Source organism: Pseudophryne corroboree, chromosome 10, assembly GCF_028390025.1.
Source record: "Pseudophryne corroboree isolate aPseCor3 chromosome 10, aPseCor3.hap2, whole genome shotgun sequence".
NCBI classification, from domain to species: Eukaryota; Metazoa; Chordata; class Amphibia; order Anura; family Myobatrachidae; genus Pseudophryne; species Pseudophryne corroboree.
Genome location: NC_086453.1, coordinates 96,170,432 through 96,191,244, shown reverse-complemented (window position 1 = coordinate 96,191,244; position 20,813 = coordinate 96,170,432). Strand labels below are relative to the sequence as shown.

Genomic DNA, 20,813 nt, shown 5'->3' with positions numbered 1-20,813 from the left:
AAGCATTTCTTATTAATCTTGCGAGGATACTTTTTGTAGGAGCTTGACCCCTCCATGGACCATATAGAAAAATAAAGTAGTTATCTGTTCTCAGCCATGGTTTTGTTTCAGAAAATTAATGGAAATTACTTTTACTAAATTAAAAGTGTTTAGTTTTTCCTATTGAGTATTTGTAGGCTGAGGACACAAAGCTGGCGAGACAGTTTCTTGAGTCACATCGAATTTTGAGTACATCTTGTAAACGTCAGTTTACTTACATGACTAAAAGCACTACTTTAATAAGACATTTAATACACTTTAAATGTAGCCGCTGCGGCCGCTGTACTCAATCCTTAGCCTACGTACTTTTTTACACCATTAGCGTACAGAGCCCCGTACAGTGTACGTACTTTGCGTACAAACGCCGCGCTGGCCGTACAAAGTACACGCAGTGCGTACACATCCAAAGATACACCGTGAGCACTTAGCAGCTGCACGTGTGACTGAAATACACTTATAACCTTAGCAAGGAAAGGAGACACGACACCAGATTGTACTTAAAATGCCGGGTTCCGACACACCAACATATAATTACTGAAAGGGGGTTACAATAACAATACAATACAATAGAATAATGGCTACAATCAATGGTACATACGTGTTTGGTTTCGCCTGCGCTTCCCAGTCTGGTCCTCAGTCATTAAGGTAGATGACCTTCAGAGTCTGTATCTGACCTGGCATGCAGCTGGCTCTTTTATACAATAGTCCAAAACCTAACTCAATGGTAATCTCTTTGTCCATTGGACACAGGGATGGTCATTTACAGTACAGGATAGGTCATAGGTTGGTTTGTATAGGTGGGTGATGTCTGTTCCAGGTGCACTTGCAGGTGGTCTCCTCTGGGTTCCCGCCGCATACCAAATGTACAGTAAATACAGTTAATATTTATATTCTGCTCCTGCGCATAACTATTCACAGGAGCGTGCGATCTTCTGCAAACCAACACCGGAATATTTCCCTTAATATACCCTATAGCTGGATACCAAACACCACCTTATAACCTAATTCTGTCTCCTCCTATCCTGTAAAGGTGAATCACTTTGTTCTGATACCATTTAAACTATTGTAAGTTGCTGGTGTGGTGCAGGGAGACTATGTGTACATTGTACACTATTTGGATTAAATATGTAATGTGTTTTTATGGCTTTTCCATGCGATCACAGACCCTACCGTAATTACCCATACCACGCGCTAAAACGCAGGACCGCGGGAGTGACCATACGCAAATTGCGAATATGTGCACGCACGGCAGAATAAGTACATGCACGGAGGCCATCTATGTGTAGTTTGTACATGATGTGTGTACTGCAATATTTTTCGACTTCGACAGTCCACCCTTTGGCAGTCACGAATAACTGCCACTAACTAATCACTAAACAGAAAAATATCTATACAATATATATATATACAGAAGCTTGGATGATCAGAGGAGAATTGTAGGTGGGAAATGTATGACCTAGTGGGATAGTAAAAAGCATGTATGTATGAATCCATGTCTGAGGGGCATGTATCATCGTGCCGTATATGTTCTAAATAAGCTTCGAGGTATTGCGAAGTATACATTAAATCCTTCTCATCCCGTATTAAGGGTCTGTAAATGGGCCAACAAACACTACCGAGCTCTTTTCGGCTTCTTGTTCCAACAAATGGGGTGCACATTTAGTTGATGATACATGGAGGGGGAACATATGTGAGTGCTAGTATATGTGGATATCACCTTTCAACTATGTGTGCCATTACCTGGAGGATGCAGAGATGAAGATAAGACATATATATAAAAATACATTCACATAAACATTTTGGGTAGGGCTGACGTCTTTTCCGGTTGGATGTATCTGGGCAGAGGGGGAGACAAAAAAAACTGGTAAAAGAAACAGGCCATCAAATTAATTTGCAATCCTTATCATAACGCTGTCTCTATGGATGGATCATAAATTAAATCTGCTGCTGTAACAGCGCCCTCGCTCCTTAGACTCATCAAATTTGTGCCGTGCTTGCGCCGCGTTAGAATTTGAACACACCTAAATATCAAACCAATAATTATGATGACTCCCAGGATACAAAGGAGAAACTTCCCCACACTCATAATGACATTTTGAGCCCACTCTCCTAAACCTGAGAACCATTTGAGACCCAGCCGGTCAGTTCATTACCCACAGTCGCTAAGGTAAGGTTGTGCTTCCTCCTAAACTCCCACTTCAAGTGCAAGATCTCGTCCATCTTCTGATCGATGATCTCTGTGGGGTCGTCAGTGCTGTTCGTAATATACGTACAGCACTTCACACCATATTGAGTTGCCAGAGTAACACAATACCCACCTGTCACGGCTGTGACGTAGTTAAGGACCATCCTGTGCTGGATCAGTATCTTCTTGTAGGCTTGTAACTCCCTTCCCGTATACCTGAAGGTGTCATCATACATCTCAGTAATATTATCTATCACGTTTGCTAGCGCATGGATATACCTATAATTTATAGTTCCTCTGGCAGTACGGGTGATGTCTAATGCGAGAAGGAACTGAATCCCGGTGGATTCGTCGATCAAATCAGAGGCTGCGTGCTCTGCCCTATCTATGAGGTGTCTCTATGATGTCTTCATAGTGAGTATGAGTATAAGGAGCCTGAGCACTGCGGTGAACGTCTTTCATTTTATCGTGGGTTATGGTCATGACCTCCGGTAGTACTCTCCCAATATAACACAATCCCTCAGAGCTCGGGGCAAGCCACTTGTACGCTTTCCTCCCACATATGAAATAGGCATCATCTGGGAGAACATAGGGGACAAAATGTAACATCACCATATTGCAAATTTTCCAAGTAAAGAAACCAATCCCTAGTTCTCCCATTTGCTCAGTACAAGTAACGGGCTGGATGATATGGGCACAATACCCTGACGATACTTTTCCAACCCACATGGTCTTGCTTCCACGGGTATACCTATGCTGAAAATACCTCCCACTGTTGGCTATTTGGCGTACAAGTTCAGAGTCTATGGGTATCCTATCAGCTCTGTGTGAAAAGGTAATTGTCTGGTTATTCCACGTCACTTCCCAATTTCCTGGTTTTCGGTAATTGGAAATATTAAAACACAATAAGGACCTGTCTACATGATATTGGTGGAGCTTCAAACTAGGGGGCCTAGAGATATTGAATTTCTTGTCCACCGGTCTCCCACCCCGTAATTCGAGTACCTCATCTATTGCTAAAAGGTATGGTACTAATCCTGACTTACTCTGACCTTGAGGTACTTGTGAGCACACCGAGCATTCTGTCTGGTTTAAGACCTTACCCACTAGTGAGTGGTAATCACTCAATGGATGGCGGTCCATGTCGATATTAAGGTTGGACTGACATCTCTGGATGCACCCATCCTCGACTATATTCTCACAATTCCTACAAATACAATATTCATCAGACAATAACCCTTCACAGTGCCTCCGAGCTCCATGACTACCAGAGTGCTTACTGATACCAGCCTTTACTCGAGTGATGTGTTGCTCCTGAGATCCTACAAATTCATACTCGCCATCAGAACCCATTCCAGATCCCTGCTCGACCTCTCTGGGACCCTCACCAAAACAAATTGTCCTAATCAAAAACAGAATTACTAGCAGAACCTGAAATGCAGTCTCTTGTGATAGATTCATTTCGTTAGGGGAAGGAAGGAGAATAAGAAGGAGAAAAGGAAGGAAAATGCAGGGGGAGGTGAAAAAAGAAAATGGTGCGACAACAGTCCTAGATCTTGTTGCTCTCCATGCTCAGATGCCTTTCAACAGTCCTGCCTCTCAACTTTCCCGGAACAAACATTCTAGTGATACGAGGTTCTCTACACCTTGCTCTTTGTCACGAGTCCTCTCCGTGTCAGCAACCTTCTTGCAGTGGGACGAGTGGACCCAAGTCTCTCTTTCGGCGACCTTCAATGCTGTCGTGCTTGTTAACAAGACTTGGTATGGTCCTTCCCACCTGTCTATGAGGCAACCTGAGCGTAAGAAATTTCGAATCATCACACAATCCCCAGGCTCAATGTCATGACAATTACTGTTCGGTAGGTCAGGAATCACCAGCTTTAGATTTCTTTGTTGATTACTCAGCTGCTGGATCATCCCAACCAAATATTTCACAGTCACTTCATTATTGCATTTCAAATCATCCTGGGGTCTATCATTACATGAGGTTGTCGACCGAAACGAATTTCAAAGGGTGATAAGTTAAGTGGAGAGCTGGGAGTGGTTCTGATGCTATACAACACTAGTGGCAAAGCTTCTGGCCACAGCAATCCAGTTTCAGCCATTACTCTGCTCAGCTTGTTCTTAATAGTGCTGTTCACTCTCTCTACCTTTGCACTCGCCTGTGGCCGGTACGGAGGATGTAGCTTGCTATTAATTCCCATCAGTTTGCAAATGACCTGAAAGACTTCACCTGTGAAATGGGTACCCCTATCACTTTCAATCATTCTAGGGATACCATATCTACACACAAATTCCTGCACAATTTTCTTTGCAGTGAACGTAGCAGTATTTGTGGCAGCAGGGAACGCTTCTACCCAGTTGGAAAATACATCAATACAAACTAACACATATTTCAAATTCCTACAGGGTGGTAACTGTATGAAATCGATTTGTATTACCTGAAAAGGTCCGTCTGGCGGAGGGATATGGGATGGCTCTGTTGGTATTGTCTTACCAATGTTCTTCCTCAAGCAAGTAAAGCATGTCATTTCTCTCTTACCTGCATGAGAAGAGAATCCTGGAGCACACCAGTAGGCTCTCACCAGCTTGCACATACCCTCTTTGCCTAGATGAGTCAGACCGTGTGCCGCCTCAGCTAGATTTGTAAGATATGCTCTTGGGGCCACCGGCTTACCGTGTCCACCTGTCCAAAGTCTTGAGGACTTCTGGCCATATCACTTTGACCTCCAGACCGCCCTTTCCTGTAGGGAACACAAATTTAGCATTTTAATTTACTATCGTGTGTTATCAGTTGTGTGAAGTATACCGTCTCTGGATGAGAGAAGAGAGGGGAAAAATAGTAAATAAAAGAAAATGTCAGGTTTGGCATTCACCAACAGGCTGTCACACCATCATGCATATCGGTGTCTGTACACAGTATCCCTTCACCAGTATTCTCATTCTCCGCCCTTTGTGCATGACCAGGCACACTGCATAAATACTGGTGAGATATACTGGATTTGGGCTGGTGAGATATACTGGATTTGGGCAGAACTCTGAAGGACCGAGTAGGCATGTGGCGTTTGAACTGTAATTGGGTCCATGTATTGTACCCTCCTGTCGGTGAACGTAAGAGATGAGGAGAAACTTTGAAGAAAAATCACATAGAGGTTAGTAACAGATAAATTTGTAGAGGCAAAGAGGATTTTATAAAAGTTGACAACTGGATTGGGTACTATGGGGAAGTTATTCTCTACTGTCTATACACCTAAAAAAAATTCTATGTGTGTTGTATCTCTACTGGGACTATCCCAGCTATCACTCCAGTGTCCTGTCCATCCTAAGTTCGTAGGGAACCCGGTATCTGTGAGATAATTTCCTCTACCTGTGATGGACATGCATCAAGAACAGTGAAATGCAACCTTAGTCTTCGTGGGTATCCAATATTCTTTGTACTTCCTGGGCGGGAGCACGCTATATGTATACCATCCCTAACAAAACTCCTGTTAAGTTAATCAGGGGCCATTTCTGCTAGAGAAAGAAGCAAAAGTTTAGAGGCCTCATCTTAACCCCAGCAAGTTTTGTCAAAAGGGTAACGTTGCATTTATTCCGTTCTTCCCATTAACCGAATCTGTGTTTTCTATATGGCTCGTGATTCCTTACTATATGTCCCTTGATCCCGTCTATTTGTTTAATAATGTGGCTTGTTTTCTCTGTCTAGGGGTCTATATTGACTATGTGTTCTACTACTCTTACAGTCTTTAGCAAAATGCCCTTTATTTTTACAAATGTAACATATTCTCTGTCTTTTCCAAACAGCAGGGGTCTGGGGTTTGGTCTGATGGGGCTTTCCTGTCAGAGCCTGTAAACTTATTGTCATCAGCTTCTCCTCCTGTTGTTTTCTGCGCATAGCAATATTCTTGTGGTGCTCAATTGCGCACTCTCTAAGACAAGCTACTGTGGCCCCTCTCCAATTAGGCAAAGATGTTTGTACCCTGTCCCTTACTGTCTTATTGAGTCCGTCCATTAGCACAGAGACAGCCACCTCCCTGTAATTTGCATCGTTCCCTGTATCTGATATCCCAACGTATCTATCCATTATTTGCAGGGCCCGATGGAAATATTCAGATGCCATTTCATTTTCTCTCTGTTTTATGGAGAAAATTCTTCTCCACTTAACAGTAGTGGGGAAATACAACTCTAGTTGCATGTTAATTTGTTCCACATTCTCCTGATTATTTCCGTCAGTCATAGGACTATCCGACTCTAATCTACAATCAGTGATACATTTTTGGGTGTCAATATTAGGGGGTAGGCACGCTTTCAAAAATATCCGCCAATCTTTGTTAGCTGGTTCATGAGCATTACCCAGATCTCTGATAAACTTCTGACATCTGGCTAAATGCTTCCGGGGATCCGGGAATTCTGAAATGATTGACCGCAGCTCAGCTCTGGACCACGGGCAATACATTGCATTATTCCTGGTGAGGATTACTCCCTGACTATCGGTTCCCCCATTGGGAGTTACTATTTCCAAGACAGGATGTAATCCTACCATTCCGTTCCTAATCTGTTTGCTGTAAGGTGTTGTTGTCTCTGTGCAATGACCCGTCTCACACTAACCAGTAGCTGTGACCTCACCAGTTCTTTCAGTGGGGAATACTGTTACTGCTCTAACTGAATGTACATACCCCACCTGAGTTTCCTGCAAGGCGACTGCCTGAATGAGAGCTGCAATTTGGCTGGGTCCTTCATCTTCCTGTGACCTATAACCTTGAAAAGACTTCAAAACAGGATACATTTCTCTTGCATTCTACTATCATTCATAGATATACCATTGACTGTAGCCATCTCTTCCCTCTTGACCTGTGTCGATAATGGTGTGTTTGTGTCCTCATTCCTGCTAGGTTTGGAACTTGCTTTGCGAGTTTGTTCCCTTTGCATCTCTCCCTGTTGTTGCCACAATTTTAAACAATCGTTATGTCTAATCCTTTGTTTTCTGGATTTAAGCAGACATATTTTACTGCCTACATTCTGCAGTACCTCTGGTTCAAAGCTGCCCACCCTAGGGAATAATACCCTATCGTTGTCAGTCATACGTAACCATTCGTCACAATAAACTTCAACGTGTGGACCATATTCCTCACACATTATAAACCTCGTGGACCCCTTGGGCCGCAACTCTTCTGCCTGAACCCTGGCTACCATACGTCCCTTAATTGAGCAACTGGCTCCCATAATTGTGGGCCTTTTCCCACAAACACCAAAATACTCAATATAAGCCGACGGTGAAAGTTCTTAGAGCGCTTTCACCCACTCCCGCCCACATTGGGTGGTACTACCATACGCTGTCGATAGCGAAGGCGATGTACCCAACTTAGGGCCCCTAGTTTGACCTATATTTACTGGAAGTTTTTAGGAGTGACTTACCTTTTCCAGTAAATATCTGTCATTGGAGATTTTCCTGAGAGAGACCAGCGAAAACTCCCTTTATGCACTTGTACACAAATCACGCTTGCGTATGCTCTATACAGCGCTAATGATACTACGATTTTACACAAAAGCTCGTAAAAAAAAGGTATCAAGTTGCGCTATGTATCGCACCCACGAACATGCGGTCCAATCGCACAGCATATAGGTACTTGTTACCTATCCACCCTGCGACCACTGGAATCGAATCACAAGCTTAGAAACCTCAGCCGGAGCGTATCAAAAAAACTATATGGGTCACAACACAATTCCCTACCACATTCTTGTGTAAGTCTCCTCACGACGTACATATTCCAATCTATACTAACGTGAGTCAGCCGCCTCACGCCGCCAAGCCTCCACTCACTTGGTGTACTAACTACGGGATCCCAAATTCCCGGGGTTCAATACGTTCACTCCTACTTTCACTCACTCAAATATGCTTTGTTTTTCTGTACAGAAAATTTTTCACTCATTCTGATCGGCAGCTTTTCCCCCAGAGGTAATACAGTTTAAACAAAAGTCTTATACTAATCTGCTTTTGAAACCGGATAGTTATGTGCTTTTGTAGCATGGCTACTGTCCTACCTTTTAACTGAACGAAACTATTGTGTAATTTGTACTTATCATCCGCACTCTTACGCACTTTGCGTAAACACGCGACCGTGCGTGTCTCTTACGCTGCATGCGCGGTCCTGTACTTTGTCCGAGACACGTGTACAAAACCGTGCGTCCGCAATAAAACAAATCCCACAACCTCTATAAATGTGAGCAATGCTAACTATAATCGCTCACAAGCACAACCGCTTGTTCTGTGTAACCCTTTATGACACGGCCAGACTTGCGTCTTGTGTTTTATATTTACTTCCTTAAATACTTTTATTTTACATTTAACTATATAGCAACAAATGTATCCGATTTCACACAGATCTAAACAAATCTAGCAATCTAAATCTTGCGGCAACAATGTGAGAGGGTATGCAAAGTATCGGAGCCCTTTGTGTACGCTTTTGGCGCCAAAATAAAATTCACAGATTTTTTAAATAGCTTTTTTCCTGTTTTACGGGTTCTATCAGCACCTTTGCAGACCCGACAGAGCAGACGCAATCTAACAGCACACAAATAGGGTTTTCAGAACATCCACCGACCAGGAAAAGGTTATGTAGGATAACTTTCCACCCTTTGCTGCTAGATTAAGTCTGCTATGACCTGTTAGGCTGTGAGTATGTGAAAACCGGATACGAGCCCCCAATTGTAAACGTCAGTTTACTTACAGGACTAAAAGCACTACTTTAATAAGACATTTAATACACTTTAAATGTAGCTGTACTCAATCCTTAGCCTACGTACTTTTTTACACCATTAGCGTACAGAGCCCCGTACAGTGTACGTACTTTGCGTACAAACACCGCGCTGGCCGTACAAAGTACACGCAGTGCGTACACACCCAAAGATACACCGTGAGCACTTAGCAGCTGCACGTGTGACTGAAATACACTTATAACCTTAGCAAGGAGAGGAGATACGACACCAGATTGTACTTAAAATGCCGGGTTCCGACACACCAACATATAATTACTGAAAGGGGGTTACAATAACAATACAATACAATACAATAGAATAATGGCTACAATCAATGGTACATACGTGTTTGGTTTCGCCTGCGCTTCCCAGTCTGGTCCTCAGTCATCAAGGTAGATGACCTTCAGAGTCTGTGTCTGACCTGGCATGCAGCTGGCTCTTTTATACAATAGTCCAAAACCTAACTCAATGGATACTGTAATCTCTTTGTCCATTGGACACAGGGATGGTCATTTACAGTACAGGAGAGGTCATAGGTTGGTTTGAATAGGTGGGCGATGTCTGTTCCAGGTGCACTTGCAGGTGGTCTCCTCTGGGTTCCTGCCGCATACCAAATGTACAGTAAATACAGTTAATATTTATATTCTGCTCCTGCGCATAACTATTCGCAGGAGCGTGCAATCTTCTGCAAACCAACAACGGAATATTTCCCTTAATATACCCCACAGCTGGATACCAAACACCACCTTATAACCTAATTCTCCTCCTATCCTGTAAAGGTGAATCCCTTTGTTCTGATACCATTTAAACTATTGTAAGTTGCTGGTGTGATGCAGGGAGACTATGTGTACATTGTGCACTATTTGGATTAAAATATGTAATGTGTTTTTATGGCTTTTCCATGCGATCACAGACCCTACCGTAATTACCCATACCACGCGCTAATACGCAGGACCGCGGGAGCGACCATACGCAAATTACGAACATGTGCACGCACGGCAGAATAAGTACGAGCATGGAGGCCATCTGTGTGTAGTTTATACGTGATGTGTTGGCCGTAAGCCTTGGATAGAGATAAAGTGGATGAAGATAAAGCACCAACCAAATCTGCTCCTAACTGCCATGTCACAGGCTGTGTTTGAAAAATCACAGTTAGGAGCTGGTTGGTTGTTAGTTTCTCTCTGATCACTTTATCTCTCTAGAGCAGTTGGTTTGATCCTGCACCGCTAAGAAGAGTAGATACAAAATTCTAGGTACCAACCATTAGTAATTAAATGCATTAGCATGAGTATAGAGAATGTTGGTGGTGCTCCGCTGAGGAGAAATGGTGATAGTATCACAAGGGGTTTTGTTCTTGCAAGGGAGAGGTAAATCTTTCTGTTTCTTGCTCCCTTGCAAGAGCAAAACCCCTTGTGACACTTTATCTCTCTCCGAGGCTTAGTACATGCACTGCAAAATGTTCTCTGTATCTTTATATGAGTTTTTCACCCAGATTGTTATTGCCCCAAGAAAATCCTTAATGACTTATGGGCCTGATTCAGAGGTAGATGCTACTGCGTTCGCAATAGCGACCACTGTCGGAACAGCGGAGACAATAATTTGCAAATGCTAATGGTAGCCTTCCCCTTATGCACCAGCCAGCCCTATTGGAAGCCACTCTGCACGCACCAGTTGTGCTTGCATACAGTTATTAGAACGCATGCACCGTAGGGGGCTATCTGGAGTTTTTGTGTATGTGCAGAAGCCAATAATCACTTGGCTGCACAAACACCAGCACTGTGTGCAACTCTGAATCAGTCCCTTAGTGAATTGCAAACACAGTACGTCCATGGAGTTTCTCCAAATGAATCCTCCTGAACATCATCAGCATCCTGAATACTTTCATTCATATTCTTAACAAGGCTGTCTACATTTCCAGGATTCAACACAGAAATTGTTCCTTAATTTCTCTTCCTCACTATGAAAAGATTCATCCTCAGAATACAAAGCCACTTGGGGAGACTTTAGAAACTTATTTTCTACTAGAGATGTGTGGTTCGGTTCTCTAGAAATACAAACCCACACATATTTTGTGGATCCGTACCGAACCAAAACCCGGGCCAGATCTACCAAGGAGATCTGAAATGAGTGCCAGGTTGAATCTTCCCAAAGTTCAGAATTCGGATTTCAACTTCGAATTTCAGAATTTGGATTGCAAAAATTTCATAAGTTTAGCTGTTTTTATTCATGTTTAAGAATTCCAAAACCCAAGATTTGGATTTTAAATCTGAATTCCAAACCAAAACACGGCGATGAAATTAGAACCAAAACCAAAACACGAGGGTCTGCTGTTCTACAGCTAACAAATGAGACCAAGATCTCTTTACAGTCTGTAAAGCCGCATAGACACTGGGCGATATAAACGATAATGATCTTTTTTTTTAAAGATCTATCGTTCACATCGTCCAGTGTGTATGGATGAACGATAAGTGATGCACGATTTGCGCACCCTCGGGACAGTCTCGTTCATCCATGATCTACTGAACATTGAGCTGCATGTTGGGGGAGTGAGGGGGATGACGTCACCGAAAGATATCATACATCGTCGGACTGTCCCACAGGGGAACAGGGGAAACCCCTGCTGGGCCCCACCTTCTCCTCCTCTAATGATCAGGTTGCAGACTGTGCACTAGAATTATACATATGTTACCTTATACTGCACACGACTATGGTGTTCTCACTTCAGTGTATTGCTGTTATTAATCTGGTACCATATCGTGCATGCACTAGCAGTATTTACTATATTTGTTTATCATTGGGCCCAGCCCATGTGCTCTCTAATGGTTAGGTAAACCAGTGTGGTGGCTGGCCACATCCCCTCTAGAGGCTGGTCACACCCCTAAGCACGGACCCCTACCATTGTAGTCCCCCGGTGGGCCCTTCACACCCCAGTCCAAAACTGTACATCGATATTGTTCAGTGTGTATGCACTGGCGATCTCTCCAAATTAGCAATCAGCGATATAGTGCTGATTGCTAACTAGGGGAGGTCGTCCAGTGTGTACCTGACTTAGCTTGCTTGAAAATTCTCCTTGGAGACAAAATCTTTAATCATTCAGTTTATCCAAGCTTTAAATTGTTCAGGAGACTGATCCTGCCCAGGTTTTTTAGGGGTACAGTCTGTGAAAATGCTCCTTATGACTCTATGGCAAATCTTTTTCACAGACTCTGCATACTGAATGCAAAATGTTGCTGCTCCTTTTTCCTAGACAGGCTGACAGACTCTGGGGTCTATTACTGAAGCAGTGAAAAGAGTGAGAAGTGAGCAGGTGGAAAAGTTGCCCATGGCAACCAATCAGTGTTGAGGTAACATTTATACAGTTCATTTTATAAAATTATACGTAACAGCTGATTGGTTGCCATGAGCAACTTCTCCACTGGCTCACTTCTCCACACACTTCACTACATCATGAATAGACCCCAGAGTACTGATAAATAAATTAAAGATAAAAGTGACTAACTTATTGCTTCACCCCTGAAAAGTATAGGGCTTGCCTTGGCCTGTGTTCCTTGGACTTTTTGGGTCATGCTTTGAGTACATATTGCAGGTGAGCTGTGGTGAAGTGCAATGCAGGAGAATCCATTTGCCGGCAAGCTGGCTTCCTTAAATGATGTCATACATTGGTGACAGCGATCCGTGTCACACCTCCTGCACCCTTGTCACATATAAATCCTCTCTCTTATCCTCACACATTGTCTACTATAAGAATATTAGGGAACGTCAGTCATGGCCTTAGCCCTGCTTCCTCAGTGGGTAATTACCATGGAAGCGACACCTGAAGCCATCTGGAACTCCTCACTCCTGGAGCTCTGACCATATACTTAAAAGACAGGAAGGTAAGGAAGAGTCCAGTGATAAACCTACTGAGACAGAAACTTTTTTCCTGTCTATCTTGGTAGGAGAGGACTTACTGTAGTCCTTTAGTCAGGGCTGCTATGGAGTCTGATAAAGAAATATTTTTGCTGAAAGCAGCAGTACCCTCAAGCTTCTACAAGTTAAAGGAGGATTTTATTATTGCTGGTGTGGATCTGGTCAGGATCCCGGCGGTCGGGATCCCGGCAGTCAGAAATCCAAAGCTGAAATCCCGACACTATTTGGAATGCCGACACCGGAATCCCAAATAGGGTCTCCAGCTCAGCAGCGGAATCCCAACAGCCAGGATCCTGAACAACCAGACACCGCCGCCGGACAGGTAAGCCGTCTGGGGTGGGGGAGGTTAGGTTTAGACTGCGGGGGAGGGTTAGATTTAGTCTGCAGGGAGGAGGGGGGTGTCAGGTATAGGCACCCCCAGAGATGGTTAAAGTTAGGCTGCACGTGGGGAAGAGGGGGGGGGGGGGGGAATTTAGGTTTAGGCTGTGGGAGGGGGTGGTTAGGTTTAGGTGCCACTGGGGGAAGTTAGGGTTATGCTGCAGGGGAAGAAGGTTTGGGTTTTGGCTACCAAAAGGGAGGGTTAGGGGTTGTGTGTGTGTGTGTGTGGGTGGGGGGGGGGGGAATAAGTATACTTACCTTCCCCTGTCGGTATTCTAATCATCGGGATGCTGCGATCGGTATTCTGACCACCGGCATATTATTCCCAACCTGTTGATGTGGCTTCATGCATAGTAAAAGTATCTGACAATCCATAAGGTATTTATTAATACAGCGCTCCTTTGTCTACTCTACCAAAACATCTGGAAAGCTCACAAATTTTGCAGAGTTCCCCAAGCTTCTGGGAGAACGCCAACCTCTCGTGTCAAGCTTGTAATGGTTGGGGCAGAAGGTGAGATGACCCTCTACTCCCCCACACAGGGCTGTCTTTTCATATGGGCTCAATGGGCTCTTGCCCAAGGGCCCCAGCAGTATAAGGGCCCTAGGCTGATAGCTGAGGGTCTCCTTTTTCCAGGGGTACCATATTTTTGAAAATTGGTCCTAGGGAACCAGAGATATCCGACTTCAAAGCAGTGGTCCCCACCCAAGCCTGTTAATTGCTCTTCCCAGCCAGATATCTCGGGCTCTGTATGACTTAGAGGTTTTCTGAAGGTACATTTCAAAAGCTGGGATTCTCCACTTTCGATAGACACTAGCAGCTTGTCTCTACTATGCCCAGAATCAGAGATATCAGCCTTCAAGCAGTTGGTCCCTGCTCAAGCTCCACATGCCTAATATGCAGTTTTATATATTTGTTGGTGGATTGCTCTGGCTCCTGAACTCTGATCCCCAAGTCCCCAGTACCTTCTGAAGGTGAGACACTCTAATTTTTTATCCCATTCAAAGCTAAGAAATCTTGTCTCTACTGTGCCCAGAACCAGAGATATCCGCATTCAAGCAGCTGGTCCCTGCTCAAGCTCCACATGCCTAATATGCAGTTTTAGATATTTGTTGGTGGATTGCTCTGGCTCCTGAAGTCTGATCCCCAAGTCCCCAGTACCTCCTGAAGGTGAGACACCATTCAAAGCTAAGAAATCTTTTTCCAGGAACTTGAGATATCTGCAGTCAAGCAAGCTGCGCTGTCACCAGAAAATGATGAAAATTAAGCCCACTCCACTATCTGCCCCTCCCTTACGTATTAAACACCCCATACTACCCTGAAAGTCATGTACCGGGGCCCTTCATTCAGCCAAATGCCACCTTTTACAGTTTAGTGTTCTCCCTCCCTGTGCAGTAAAGGAGTAATTAGCAGAAATTACTGCTCCAGGTCCTACATGCTGAGCGGAAGATAGAACACCCCTACCGCCCGTGGGACATCAAAGCTGCCGCTGATAGCACCCCCACCCATGGAGGATGGGTAGGGGCCCCAGTGTATTGCTGTGCCCAAGGGCCCACACTGCTGTTAAGACAGCCCTGCCCCCACAGTTACCATCCTCATAAAAAGTAGTTAAGTAGGATACAGTACCACCATAGCATAAATTGCTTTACATGTTTTATACTGATCTTTGTGCATATTGCTATTTTGTGACATATTACAATAGGTTCATACATGCATGAAACTTATGGTTAAGTATAAATGCTCCATTAAGATATCTAGTTATAGGTCCAGCTGCTGAAGACAGAATCATTCTTGCTGACATGCCCATTTATTGACTCTTTTTAGGATACAAGACGCTCCTGAAATGCTTGTCTGGCATGTTCTGCAATCGAGAGCTTATCGGAATTATGGGACCTTCTGGTGCTGGAAAATCTACATTAATGAATATTCTGGCTGGATACAGGTGAGACTACTGTACCAATATTGCCAAATAGCAAGATTACGATTATATCATTAGCTAATGTAAGATGTACGTCAAGTATCACATGTTGTTTGACATTTCATTTAGTCCCTTTTCTAAGAGACGTGTAACTTAAAAGTTAAATAAATGAAAGTTAATGAAATAAGTAAAATGAGTATCTGTGCCAGCTGAATACATTCCATAGGTCAGCACGGTGGCACAGTGTTTGCTTTGCTGACTCTCAGTAATGGGGTCACGAGTTCAATTTTCTACCAAGACCTCTCTGTGTGGATTTTGTATGTTCTCCTGATATTTGCTTTGGTTTCTGGTGTCCGCCCATAAGCCAAACACGTGCTGGTAGGTTAATTGGCTACTAATTTAAGAATATGGAATTAGGGGGCTATTCAGACTTGGACGCTGTTCTCCGCAAATCGTAAACGGCCATGTATCATCCATCTGCACATGTGCTGCTACCGCATTGTGCATGCGCAGACTTTCACTATGTGATCGCATTCCAGAAGGATGCGATCGCATAGTGATTGACAGGCGGTGGGCAGTCGGGGCGGCATTGCAATGTTGGGGAGGGAGTGGTGCAGGAAAGTCATGTCTGTTTTTGGGGCGGCCGGATGACAGCGCCTGCATTCCCTGCAAAACATGGCGGTAGAGAACCTGCGTACGCAGACTGGCTGTGTTTACAGGTGTCTACCTCTATCTCAAGGGTTCTGCGATGCGATCGTAATTGAATTGTGATTGTATCGCTGGGTGGCACTACACATGCTTGTGCGCCCCTGTCGCTGAGCCCGCACCACCTCTGTATTACATGGGGAAAAGCGGTATCAGTGCACATAACGTGCACCAACACTGATTCTACTGACAAAGATAAAAGTAGGAATTGATCTTTACTTTTCAATTTCAGGGACAAGCTGTTATCTTGATGCTTCAACCCTATTTGTGAAACAAAGGACCAGAGTAGCATCTATTCCTTTAGCTATATTTACCTTTAGGAGATTACTTTTGAGGAAACATTACTCTAATGCAATTAGGCAGTATTAATGATGTCCATTGGGATTGTAGCTTTCTGATTTATTGTATTACCACATTTTTTTTTTAATAGAATATTTTTATTCAACAAGAATAAAATCATTACAGACATTTCAGTGTATACTGGGAGCTTCAATTGTTGTTATACAATATATTCATGCACATATCCTTCTCAAACAATGTATGTATATGCGTGGTATAACAAGTAATCGCAGGTCCATATAGTGTCAACCCACAGATACCAGATTCTCTGAAGTCTGCAAACAGGATTCAAAACACATACTAACATTTCTTGTTTTCTCCCCGAGATACTTCGATAACCCCCCCCAACTATAAGGCCTAATAAAGAGATAGCATAAACCATAAACAAAACAAGAGGAGGTATTACCACATTTAAAATGTTTCTGGAATAACAGATTAGCGCTGGATGGTACTACCAATATGATTATCTGACTGTGTGTATGTAACACATTACCCTTGCCTGGAGGTAAATGCTGATGGCCACTAAGGGGCGGGTCAAATCATGACATCACACATTGACACGATTCGCTGTCCCATTTGGAAATGGGTGGGATGCAGGAGGAAGACCTGCTCTACCTGGGAGCCTCTGGAGGTTCCAGGAAAGTAGGCACGTACAGTATGCTGTAAGAGTCTGTTCATGTAAGGAGACCACAAATCTGCTTTAGTTGTTTGCGGGGTGCAGCTGAAAGGTAAGCAGAGACAATAGCGGTTCCACCGCTTTCCTCATGCTTGATTATTCAATTTGCACCTACAATACGCACAGCCTAGCTTTTCTTGGTACCTTTAACTAGTCATGAGGGAAGTGATTAATACAAAGGAACATTTGCATGAATATTGGAGAGTTATGAGTTTCATGTGAATATTGCCATCAAAAAAGTTCTGGAAGTTGTTTCCAAAAGAAATAAGAAGGCAGAATTCACTACACGGCCTATACTTGCCTACACAGGGCTGCCATCAGAAATCGTAGGCCCTGGGACTAATGCTTGGTGCACACTAGACGGTGTGTACCCAGCACGACATCACGGGCGACAGGACCCGGTGGGGGAGCCGGCATCGGCAAGTGCATGCAAACCAGCAGCAATGGTGCGATGGCCATGGTGCATTCAGCATTATGGCCCTCGCTAACGATGTCTTCCATCAGCCCTGTATGCAGGGGCGTCAATGGATGTCACTGATGACACGCAAAAGCGTGCATTGTGCGTGACATAGTGCGTATACATGTTCTGATTTGAACGATGTGTCATTTTGATCCGTCTGAATCGGGCACATCGTTCAAAATATCAACTAGTGTGTACCTGGCCTTACAAAATAGGACATTTCCCCGTGGAGGAGGAGTTGTGTATAATGTGGATGGAGCCAGGGTTGGACTGGCCCACAGGGGAACAGGGGAAACCACCGGTGGGCCCTACTGCCTGTGGGCCTTCCTCCTCCTCTAGGGATCAGGATCCAGACAATCCTAGTGCACTGGAATTATACATATGTTACATTATACTTCACAATAATTTGGTTTATTATATATTTACCAAGGGGCACAGAACATGTAATGGTTAGCCAAACCTCTGTGGTGGCTGGCCACGCCCCTACTGGAACCTGGCTACACCTTTAAGCATGGGCCCCTACAGCAGCATTCCCCCGGTGGGCCCTTCATACCCCAGTCCGACACTGGATGGCGCTACAGTGGGGGTGGGGCATCAATTGATGCGTAAACCAGTAAAAAAAATTTTTAAGGTCTGCTATAGCTAGGATAACACAAAGGTGCAAGAAGGTGGGCAGCTGCAGAGCAGGAGGGTGGGGAGATGTATGGAGCAGGAGGATGTTGTCTGTCAGCGCAGAGATGGGCTCAGGATAGATGCTAGATCCAAATGGGCTAAAGGACCTCTGACATTGCAACTATGTAACCTGCAACGGTTCTGACCTTGCTTCTTCCCCTGCTGTCGTGGGTCACATGGTTGTGACACCAGCGTTCCTTCAGCCTGGTTGAATTTAGCCTCACCAATGGGGCCAGGGAGGTCATGCACCCAGCAGCACCCACAATGGTCACACAACACCAATCCTACATGTCATGCAGCACCAGACTAAGTGGGCAGTACCCTGTGCCAGTTCCTGTTGCTAACATGGAGCCCAGTCAGCCATGTGCCACCACTGGCAGAGGATTGGAGGGGGCAAAGCATCGGGGCAGCAGGGAGTGTGGCTGACCTGTGATTGCCCAAAGAGTGACAGGCCTGCACATGCATGTACCATATAAACACACAATGGAGACAGTGATCCCACCCAGCAGATTGCTAGCCATGAATGCAGCAAGGAGCCCATCCGCCCCTCTGAGCCCTTAATGCCTGGTGATGGTGGGGAGCCAATGGGCACGGTGCACACGCCCTGAACCCCTTCACGCTCCCAGCACTGACCTTACAGTATCCCAGAAGTAGTTGCTGGCTACCTGCACAAGTTCGTCCTCTCCCACTTCCATGAGCAGTTCTCCAGCTCCTGCAGTCTATCTTTCAAGTGGGGTATTTCAGTAGAAACGTCCAGGCTGGGGTTGCTGTTGCTCTCTGCCATATTCATACCCTGCTCCATCTCCTACACGCAAAAGCTATCCCCAGAGCCGGCCCTAACCAATATGATGCCCTAGGCAAGATTTTGGCTGGTGCCCCCTAGCACCACCGCTGGTTCCGCCTCTGACCTTGCACCTCTTTTTCCAGCACCATCACCCCTCACCCATAGCAGTCCTTATTTTGGTGTTTGTACCCCCTATATTTTAAATAGGAACAGTTCGCACATTTGGCACACAGCCCAAAAAGGGGTGTGTTTTTGCTGACAAGGGGCATTGCCACACAATAGTATCCCCAATTCCAATTACGCCACACAGTACTGCAACTATATTCACATTTGATCATGTGATAGTGTCCATAATTCATATTACATCCCACAGTAGTATCACTTTACCTTAAAACGTTACTCCTCACAGTAGAGCCCCTTATTCACATTACATCACACTGAATTGCTCCTTATTCACATTACACCACACCACACCCTATTGCTCTTTATTCACATTAGACGACACAGTAGTGCCCTTTCTATACGCAAGGCCACATAGTAGAGCACCTTATACATATAATGCCACACATTAGTAATGCATTTATACACATAATTCCACACAGTAATGCCCCTCACACATATGAGACACATTAATGTCCTTATAAACATAATGCACCTTACACATTATGACAGCCTTTATTAATGCCCTTTTACACATAATGTCCCTTACACATATGCCGCACATTATTAATGCCCTTATACACATAATGACACACATAGTGCCCCCTACACATTTGCTGCACATTATTAGTGCCCCTATACACATGACACACATACAGTAGTACCCTGTTACACATATGCCGCACATTATTAATGCCCTTATATACATAATGACACACATATGTTGCACATTATTAATGCATTTTTACATGACACACATAATGCTCCTTACACATATTCCGAAACACTACTGCACAACCAACCCACTCACATGCACACAGTCATGCCACTAACACTGTGACCTCTGCCTCTGCTTGGATACAGATGTTTCTCATAAATCTTGCCTCAATGCTAACGTTGGGCACCTTTTTTCTATTAAAATTAAACTTATTTGCATTGCTATGTGGCTAGGATGCACAAGCAGCTTCTGCTGATTAAAATGATATGCAGCATGCCTATATACTGTGTGAGACTGTGGCTGTATCTGCATATGAAATGCTACACACAGAATATAGGCATGCCGCATATCATTTTAATCAGCAGAAGCTGCTAATGCCCCTAGGCATATCAAATGTCCTAGGCAATTGCCTATTTTGCCTATACCTGTGGCCGGCTCTGGCTATCCCTCATATTTTGTTGCAGCGCCACTCAGCAACACTATCCTATTGTCGGCTGTTTTGTCTCCTCCAATGGTGGTGGGCATTATGTCGAGGACATTTCTAATTTTCTATACAAATACCCTCGTACGCAGCTGCCGGCCCCCAGTGTCCGGGCGTGTTACTCTTGTCCTAGCAGCCCCCCTGAAGGCGGCCCTGTGCATACATCCCAAAGCCCCTCTCTGGGAGTGAGCAGAAAGGTCAGCACAAATGGGGGTGGTTCAGGGAAGGTGACGCATCACAGAGGGTGAGTACAGGGTGTGGCATAAGAAGCAGTGTGGGTGCATGGTTGCATGTTTGCCTTATTGTGGACCAGCCTCCGTTTTACAATGGCGAGATTACGGTCATTGTAAAGCGTGGGATGTGGCTATGATGACGCAAATTCAGCGCTGTCATCTGCTATCCGCACTGCCCACTTCCCTTGGCAAATGAGCGGCTGGGGGCAGGTGGCTCTAGGAGACTTGCCCACTCTTCAGGCTGGTTGGGAGAGCCACCTGATTTTTCGGGAGCCTCTCAGCTGTTTGGGAGGGTAGGCAAGTGTGCCTGAGTCTTAATTAGCCTACAGGGAAATTTTAATAGTGTGCTCTTTCCTTTAAATTGTTGGATTATAAACCCCTCCCATCTCCTCATGTGATTAATTGC

General features: G+C 44.5%; 1 protein-coding gene across 2 annotated transcripts in view; it reads left to right on the top strand.

Moving 5' to 3' along the window:
• Positions 1 to 20,813, top strand: part of ABCG4 (ATP binding cassette subfamily G member 4) — a 231,693-nt gene that overhangs the window by 117,372 nt on the left and 93,508 nt on the right. For both annotated transcript variants that reach the window (XM_063942607.1, XM_063942608.1), the window contains one exon: positions 15,087 to 15,204. In XM_063942607.1, the coding sequence (XP_063798677.1) occupies positions 15,087 to 15,204 (118 nt within the window). The remainder of the gene's footprint in view (positions 1 to 15,086; positions 15,205 to 20,813) is intronic.